At 35.1% G+C, this 8,637-nt stretch overlaps 3 protein-coding genes across 4 annotated transcripts in view; 1 reads left to right on the forward strand and 2 right to left on the reverse strand.

The window, feature by feature from the left end:
- LOAG_17624 overlaps window positions 1-1,629 on the reverse strand; it is a 4,237-nt gene extending 2,608 nt beyond the window's left edge. The window contains exons 1-4 of one of the 2 annotated variants that reach the window (XM_020450285.1): window positions 1,424-1,629; window positions 1,191-1,302; window positions 804-917; window positions 432-573 (exon numbers count right to left, since the gene is read on the reverse strand). In XM_020450285.1, coding sequence (XP_020306060.1) covers window positions 432-573; window positions 804-917; window positions 1,191-1,302; window positions 1,424-1,530 — 475 coding nt within the window. In that variant the 5' untranslated portion in view covers window positions 1,531-1,629. Of the gene's footprint in view, window positions 1-431; window positions 574-803; window positions 918-1,190; window positions 1,387-1,423 lie in introns of those variants that run through there. The other variant, XM_020450286.1, reaches the window with a different exon arrangement.
- Window positions 1,630-1,789: 160 nt separating this feature from the next.
- On the reverse strand, window positions 1,790-5,735 carry LOAG_10382 (api5-prov protein). Its single transcript, XM_003145906.2, has 11 exons — window positions 5,612-5,735; window positions 5,198-5,362; window positions 4,924-5,089; window positions 4,628-4,782; window positions 4,395-4,535; window positions 4,114-4,179; window positions 3,756-3,929; window positions 3,380-3,573; window positions 2,789-3,013; window positions 2,619-2,710; window positions 1,790-2,312 (listed from the first exon to the last, which is right to left on the reverse strand). The coding sequence occupies exons 1-11, from the start codon at window positions 5,675-5,677 to the stop codon at window positions 2,254-2,256; spliced, it is 1,503 nt and encodes a 500-aa protein (XP_003145954.1). The 5' UTR covers window positions 5,678-5,735; the 3' UTR covers window positions 1,790-2,253.
- A 1,099-nt stretch (window positions 5,736-6,834) lies between these two features.
- The window catches only part of LOAG_17625 (hypothetical protein), a gene marked incomplete at both ends in the record, with an annotated part of 5,815 nt that continues 4,012 nt past the window's right edge, over window positions 6,835-8,637 (forward strand). The window contains 3 exons of the mRNA XM_020450287.1: window positions 6,835-6,859; window positions 7,032-7,159; window positions 7,685-7,796. Coding sequence (XP_020306062.1) covers window positions 6,835-6,859; window positions 7,032-7,159; window positions 7,685-7,796 — 265 coding nt within the window. The remainder of the gene's footprint in view (window positions 6,860-7,031; window positions 7,160-7,684; window positions 7,797-8,637) is intronic.

Below are 8,637 nucleotides of genomic sequence, written 5' to 3' on the forward strand. Positions count from 1 at the left end.
GAAATCGTTTCGTCTGCTCCATGTAATCGTTTCAAAATATAAATACAAGGCAAGGGTGGTCAAGTGCATATAGTATCGAATCTTTAATCTTGCAAATTGCCGCAAAAAAAAAAAAAAAAAAAAGTAAAAAGAGAGGCATGCACCTCTGAATCTGGATGGTTTACACTTTCTCAGGTAGATAGATAACGAAAACATAGTTAAAGTAACTGATTTCGTTGCAACACCGGCAATCATTTATATTAATACCGCTCTTGTTCAGGCGCTATCTTTTATTGACTTATTCATTTACTGCAATTCTTCCCTTCATTGCTTAGTATTTCTTCTTTTTTTCTAGTGTATTATTGGTGTTTCCCACCTCGGATGTTATTTGGTAGATTTTTTTTTTTGACTCTTACAAACACCAAGGATATTTTCAGTGTGTGAATGCATACCTTTGGGACTTTCTGGATACAGATTGGGGTAGTACTGATAGAACAGATCTGGTGCATCCAATTCTTCGAATGGTATCAACTCGTCATTCAATAATGTATACAATTTCAAAGCCATAAGCAACTGCAGACGGCATGCCCATACCTACAAAAATCCAATCGATAAAATAGCAGAAATTTACTTTATAGATCACATTTCAGTTCTTTCTAGATTATAGTTGAATGATATATCGATAAAAATTAGTCATACCTACGCCATCTATCAGGGGATCCAAGCCAAACGTAAATAACAGCAAGGATGAGGGGAAAATCTGTGAAAAGATGTTGTAAAGAAATTCAATCTCTGTCCGTGTAATAATATTCCAAGGAGTAAACCTTGAAACTGTACTCCGTGTTGTTCGAAGGGTGGCCAGCCATCCCAAACCCTTGATTAACTTCTGTTAACAATTCAGCAGTTAAATTAACGGCAGCTCGAAGATGTCCATCGGCCTGCAAACTTTCATATAGTTATTGTTAAAATATTTGGAACCGACAAAATGTCATGATTACTGTGCCTTTACAAGACCAAGATTATGGAATATAATAACTCAGAGTAAAAACTATTTAAATTCTCCGAACTTCTTTTTACTTTCATTGTATATTTGTGATAGTACTTTTGGCATAACTCTCACGAAAATGCATTTTATAGTAAACATTTTTTGAAAAATCTGCTTCCAGCCAGTTAAACAGAAAATTTTGTCGGGAAATAAAAAAGAAACCAACAATGAGAAGGTGAACCCCGTCCATATCCTTGGGAACTGATGGTCGAGAGACAGTTTTGTTAAATTTCTGCTCTAGCATATTGACCATCAAATCAGGTAAAGTTACAGTTGCCCTGCAGAAAAGTAATGGACAGTTCGACAACCGAAAAACAATATTTGTGCGCAACCTGGATAAAACTACAAAAACCAAAACCACATATCGAAAATACGAATTCAAATAGACCGTAAAGATACTTCAAACCAGGCATGGTGTAGCAATTATCAAACTTTGCCAATAAAAGCGCTTCTTTCAACCTGTCCGAATCGGGCCATTCTTGTATACTACCATCGGAAATCTCCATTTCCCGGAAACCTAGATTAAGTTATCTTTGTAATAAAAACCGCAAATATAGTTACTTCAAAAGTTCAAATGTTAAAAAAAAAAACTGATATTCTGGTGGTTATAGAACTTCCCAACAATAAAATCAGGCTCCAACCTTCCATGAAAAGATACTGCAAATATTTTTCCTTCGTTAGTGCAATCGTTTATTGAGAACCAAGAAGTTTAGATACGATTGGAAAACAAAAAAAAGGAAATATATCCAGAAGAATTTCTGGAATGTGACAACAAAACTGATTAGGGCACACAGTTCAAAAAGAGCATCAACAATTCATATAAAAATGACACTTCTTCTTTAAAAATACCCTGCCTCTGCCAAAAGTTCACTAGCTCTTGCGATCCAGAGCTAGCAACATATTCATCGACCTGAAGAATACAGCTACAACAAAAAAAGTGTAAGCAAAAGATGCACATTACATGAGCAGCCCGTAAATAACAGCAAAAAAAAAGAAAAAATGACTTCATGTTTAAACAGTCTAACGACATTTATATAAATTTCGGGTGCTACATGGACTGTTTTCAATAAAATGTGGATCTGTGAATAGGTAACGATGCATAAATCATGCCAATTGTAATTCTATGCATAATAACTAAAAACAACAGCAAAAAAGAAATGAAAACAGTACAACCATAACAGTAAGTTAGAGATCAGTATCAACAGAAATTTTGAATTTGAACTATAAAATTAACGCCGACTGAAACGGCTTCCTGCACTATTCCTTCTGCCACCTCGATTTAACATGCCTAAAAAATGTTTTACGTATATCTTTTTTTTTCTCTAGAAATTTCTGTGTACATTTTGTCTTCCACATTTTCCCAAACAACGTAACCTATGAAATCTTAAAATTAAGTATGGTTGCTAACTTCTCTCGGGGAATGGAAAATCGACTTAAAATCAGATTAGTTCGTGAAAGATGCTGCACTAAGTTGATCGGTAACAAAAAGAATAACGAACACAAAGAAAATGTAACGTGAACATGAGACTTGAATTATACGACCATATGATGAGGAATTACGAAATTTAAATCAAAATAAGTCCGAAACGCTTACCACTATATTTTCCGCCAGGTGGCACATAGAAATCAGGAAGAGGTCTTTTTCGTTTCTGTTCCGTTTTAACGTCCGACTCGTGGTCCCGCTTTCTGGAAGAAGACCATAAAGCTCGTAGATTTCGAAACAAAACTGCGTCAAAAAACCCTCACAAACGATTGAAAATATACCTGTTTTCCATCTTCCAGCTTGGTGTTATGGTAAAAACAAAGGAAGGAGATTTGTGAGCAAGCATTTTTGTCAGATGAAGAGTGTTTTCTGCCATTTTCAGGGAATTTTGTTGAAAAGAAAGCTGATTCGTGTCTCGTTTGGAGGGTTCCATTTTACGCATCTTCTGTAATTCAGAATTCGCCGAAACGATATACTGTTGCAACAATCGACCCAAGTAAATGATTCTGAAAAATCGTGCGATAAATACAGCATATAGTGGAAAGTTGTAGCTGCGTTTAAAATTCATCTTTCGGTATGTAACACATTTTATCTTTCTGTATGCAATCACAGATAATGTCAATCAAGTATCGACACAATAGCATAACTAACTACACTTATCTTTCCTTATATCGATTAAGAAAAGGGTAGTCTATTCCTGTTTGTATAGCCCATTCCTGTTATATAGTCTATTCCTGCTTTGATCGAAAATATATAAGCTTTGATAATGAATAACTGTTGTCATTCTTCCAACACAACAGACATTCACTGCCAAATTTTTTGAGATATTGAGCACTTTTCAGAAACCAGGTGACATCGAAATCAGAAAAAACCTTTTTCGCCAATTAGATGAATCTTTACTATGTTCCAAAGTGTAATCAAAAGCTGTCTTGTCTGTTTTACAGAACGATGAGAAAGCTAAAGATGTTGATTCCAATTCGCTGAGACGTAATTCTTGTTCCAAAGATGTGTTCATATCTCCCATATTTTCATCGGGACGTTCCGATGGCAGTGGAGGTATAAGCTTCTGAAAATCAAAAAAAAATCAATCCTATTAAAGTTAATCAAGGATCTGTGAAACATTAATTTCTGCATGCTGATCAGACAAAAAGCTAGTGATGCTAACAATGCTGATCCAAGCTTACTGAGAACAGTAAATTGATGTAACATATAAAATATTAAAGAACAAAATATAGATTGAATACCTACCGAAAAATAATCAGAGAGAATCATTAAATCATTACGTTCCAATGATTTGGAAAACGGAGCAAGCTCAACTAGAGCTCGCAAAAATCTAATGCGTAACGCCGCATTTACTTCTTCAAGTACAGGAATGCCTTTGGATATCATAAAGTTAACCAGTTCATTACTTCGATGATTGACCTAGAATAAAGTATATTACACTACTAATTTAATTTTTCCACAGAAGGCGAACACCACAGGTTAAGCAGCAGGCGTAAAGAAAAGGATAAAGGAAGGTAGACGACAAACGACAGCACAAAAGTAGGATAAACGGCAACTCGTTTAATTTTATATAATTTTCTCTTTACATTGTTACAGAACCGACCGAAAGAAGCAATCGCGCTCGTTCAACGAAATATAGTATCTGATCAAATCGTTGAGGATCGTTAGCCTGTAAGTTGAAAATTAATTGTATTACAACAGAAAACACGACAAAATATATTCAACATAAAAGCGTTCTAATTTTACAAAATATTTCTAGGCTTTTCTCATTACTGATCAACGGCAAAGAATTGTTCCTTACCTTATAAGCTTCAAAAACACAACTTATGAATGTTTTTCAGTTACAAATCTTTAAAATTCTTAACGAATTATTAAAAAAAATACAGGGAATGGTTCATCAATTTGCATTTGATCGACAACGATTTTGTACATTATCATGCGTCCTTTCGCCGTTCGGAAAAACTCCAACGAACGCATAAAATTAAAAATCAAATCGAACTCCACAGCTGTAATATCTTTAAGCACCTGCAAAAATCAAAAACAAAATATTGATTAACAATGGAGAAATGATCGTTCAACACAAGACATATTTGATAACAGGGAAGAAATATGATTACCTCTCGGATGTGATGCTCGATGGATAGCATTAATTCCTCGTTCATTAAATTAACTGGAATGTCGCGTACATGCAGCTGGATGAACTTCAGTAATCGCAAACGTACCGATTCTTCCTCCGACTTCACAACATTAACAAATATCGCAGAAAGTACATCTGCGTATGAGTATCATTCATTAAAACTCCTACGAATACTTTGAAGAGAAATAAAGAATTTTCATAGTTCAAAAAAATTATTCTGATCCAAGGGATTCCTACCAATGCATGTCATAAACGTTCTATTTATCAAGTACCAACCTTTCGGATGAGACTTCAAAAACTGAACAAGGACGTTGGTAAGCATAGCTATTTCCTGGAGTTCGTCTGTTTGCTGCAGCATTTGCGACAGTACATCCGCAATTTTATCAACAAGCTCTCCAGACTTGACTACATGTGGTACTTCACGAATCACTGCCTTTCGAATCTGCAAACGCACTAAACATGTAATTAGAAAAAAAGGACTGAAACGAAAAAAGATAAACAGGATTAAATACCAGCATTCAATACATGAAAGACGCAATAAAACGGATACGTCAGGATCTCGGTCTTCCAACAGTGAAACAAGTGAATAAAATGCCACATTTCGTAGATCCGTAAAATCTTGCCAGTATCGAACGATCATGTGAGCACAAAGCTTTTTCACCTTTCCGTCATTTCCTTTGGTGCCCGAAATGAAAACTTTGTAATCTTCGGCGTCCTGCAATTTCGTAAACTTTTATCTTTCTCGTATCACCCAAGAGACACCAAGTTTACTTAAGTTTACTAGCCCGTCATTATTAAAGTATCCACATTTCAAAGGAATATTAAATCCGTCTAATAAATTATGCAAAATTCTATGTTTACTTTTAACAAAAGGCCATAACAGTTATATTTATTCCCGTTATAACAATTCCACCAAAGTAAACTCATCCTAAATTTATGGATAGTGAGAAAGTTAATGAATAACCTTAACTTTAGCCTTATCCAGACGTTCGCATGCATCGTAAACATCATCAATTGTTACACTGCTCATCTTTAAAGCCTTCCTTGCCCAAAAGCCAGTACCAGCAACAGTAACAAATTTACCTGAAGAAACTTCCAAACAATGACATCACTAGGTTGTTTCCTACTTTTCAGCACTCATGAAAATAGTAGATAATTCAAATACTCCGAAGTAAAAATAACTACGACGATCATCATAAAAATACAATAGCATGCAAGCCTAAAGATCTGCGACCGAAGATACACCAACAATAGCATCAAAATTTATTTGGAGAAGGTAATTTATGTAGGTAATGTCATAGGTTTAAGCACAAGAGAAAGTACCGGTGATTTAATAAGCCAGACTGTTTGAAAAACTGGGAAATTTGAAAATCTAAAATTAGCTCAACTCCTTGAGTTAGTTTCGAAAATGCTATAACAGGACCATGGTTTGCGCGCAAGAGATGTGTAGTGGAAGAATGGTATCAAATAAACCAGAATACTATAACACCAGAATAAGGTACAGAAAGAACGAGGTAGCGAATTTATACAAATTTCAACGAGATACATGACAACAGAGAGATACCATATGTAGTAAAATGAAATTCACAATGACCGATTTGAATGCTGAGAAATGTATCTGTAACGTACATATTAACTGAAAATGATACCTCATAATGGACTTTAGTTTGATGTCTAAAGAACCGGACGATTCTTGCGGTTACCCAATCATACCACCCTACACCCATTCGAAAAACAGTATTTTCAAGGAATATTAAGAAATGGTTGGCAACTACGAAAACCGAATCAACATTCTATTGAAACAATCCCAGTTACTATTTACGTTAGCTTCACCCCGTTATCAGCTGTTACATCGGAGGAAGACGTGATGGGGAGGGACGTCAAAAAGGTTTATGAAGTTGCAAAAAGCTAAAGAACAGGGATAAAATGGTGAATGGGGAGTAGTGGCTTCAAACAGATGGAACATTTGGTAGAGAAAAGAGATGGAAGATTTGATTTAAAGGTAAAGGCTTGCACCGATAGTAACTTGTACCGTAATCCACTGACATGTGTCACGTGGTTTCTGTATGTCGTATATCCGCAATGACCACAGCTACTAGGTGAATTAACGGCATGACAAATATTTTGAATCCAATCTTTTTGTTGCGTTCTCGTCAAAAATATTTGTGCAAAACTGGTAAATAATAGATGACATTGGGTGTAACTGAGGATGGTTTATTGGGGATACTACAAGTAATGGTAATTAGTCAATGTGGATATAACTTTTATAGTAATTGTGATTACGGATCAAAAAAATCTTGAACTATCGGAATTCTACATGAAGCAATAGAACGCAAACGACGCACCGCCGACCACGTGACATTTTTCCGACTCTTAATTTGTAGCTAATCGTACCTGGCAACGGCACATTCTGACTCGTTGCTCGGGCCAGGATGCGATATCTCGGAAGTGTTTGACAGTATTCTGGGGTGGGGTTAAGTTGGTGCGTGCTGGACGTGCTATGTCACTCCTCGTACTATTGCTTGTTGAGAATTTCTGTCACTCTTATTGTCACTTTTTATGGTAATCCATGTTAACAATACATTACTGCGACCTCACCTCTCCATCCTCTTTTTCGTTGTTTTTCGTTTTTTGTTCAAATATCATGTCAAATCGTGCTCACTGCTAGCAAGAGAATAAAGTCTCGTTGGATAGTTTTGTAAGTGCCAGCGGATTTCTGTGAACATTTTGCAGAAGTTACACTGAATACATGATATGGATCTTCCATTCTGTGTAGCTTTTTTTTTTTTGAACAAGACGTTTTACGAGTTTTTCTGGGTGCTCTCGAAACCTTTCCAGAAAGTCGAGTTCAAGGCAGTGAAATGTTAGGATATGAATATAAGGATTAATAGTCAAATAATAAAATTGGCCTGTAAGATGACATCACATTCTTTCCACCCTTCTACATTTGGCGAAGTTTCAGATCAAACAAATGGACTGTTTTCTACTAATGAGGAAATCTAACTATGAGTTGATTAGTATCTTTCATTACTTCCAGGTATCAGCTTATTGGTTTTGTTGTTACAACCTTTCAACTACAATGAATGTTTTGGAATTGTTTGGATTCGATTTTAGTACCACTCTTACTGAAACTCAAAAAATTACGAAAGGTTTTGTTTTGTCATTATTGATTTCCTGTACAATATAAACCAAGCACGACATCAAATGCACTCACTTGCACCTCCATAAACTTTTAACTCACATATATATATATTGGTTATTTGATGAAATTTAAAGGATGATAGTCGATGGAATATCTTATAGAATACACCTAGTTTACAGTTGTTAGTTCCGGACTGTCGTTTGATGAAGAACGATGAAATCGGTTGACTCATTTTACGTCTCATAATTTTTGCGTCTTTTTTGTTTTTCAGACATTTAGAACTTATTGTTTGCTATGCAATGGCAAAGATTTTGGTTATTAAACGTTGTTATTATTAATTTACTGAAAGCGAAAGAAATAATAATGAAGGGAGATAAGCAGTTTAATTAAATATATATAATTCAGTGACTCATTTGCTTTGCGTGTTATTTTCTGTTCGAGAAAAATGATGTTTGCAGTTTACTGAAACGTAAGCCTAGGCTGTTTGTGTGCAATTATAGTTTTAATTAAACATGGTCGATTATTCATTGTTAGTTGCAAACTAACCGATTTATGTAGGGTAACGGTGATTGCTGTTTGTGGAATTCAATTATAATGAGCCACGAAAAAATTTTTCATCATTTTATCCTTATTATTTTTTTCTTTCGTTCTTTGTAAATTTTGTATCCTTTTTAGATTATGAACGATCCAATTTGTTGTTAATCACTAGATTGGTATTGCGTATATTTCTGGATGAAAGTATGCATTCGCGACATCGTATTATCAATGCCGAAATACGTTCACTTACTGACCTTTTCGTCATACTTGAGAAAGTTTTATGGCATGGTTTTAAAAGTTCAGGTCTCAGT

Source organism: Loa loa (genome assembly GCF_000183805.2).
Source record: "Loa loa unplaced genomic scaffold supercont3.104, whole genome shotgun sequence".
Lineage (NCBI taxonomy): Eukaryota > Metazoa > Nematoda > Chromadorea > Rhabditida > Onchocercidae > Loa > Loa loa.

Coding starts and splice junctions, on each gene's coding strand:
- LOAG_10382 (XM_003145906.2), bottom strand. CDS start 5,677: ATGAGCAGTGTAACAATTGATGATGTTTACGATGCATGCGAACGTCTG. Junction 5,090..5,197: donor TGGAAGACCGAGATCCTGAC/GTATCCGTTTTA, acceptor GTGCGTTTGCAG/ATTCGAAAGGCAGTGATTCG. Junction 2,711..2,788: donor AGCTGGAAGATGGAAAACAG/GTATATTTTCAA, acceptor GTCTTCTTCCAG/AAAGCGGGACCACGAGTCGG.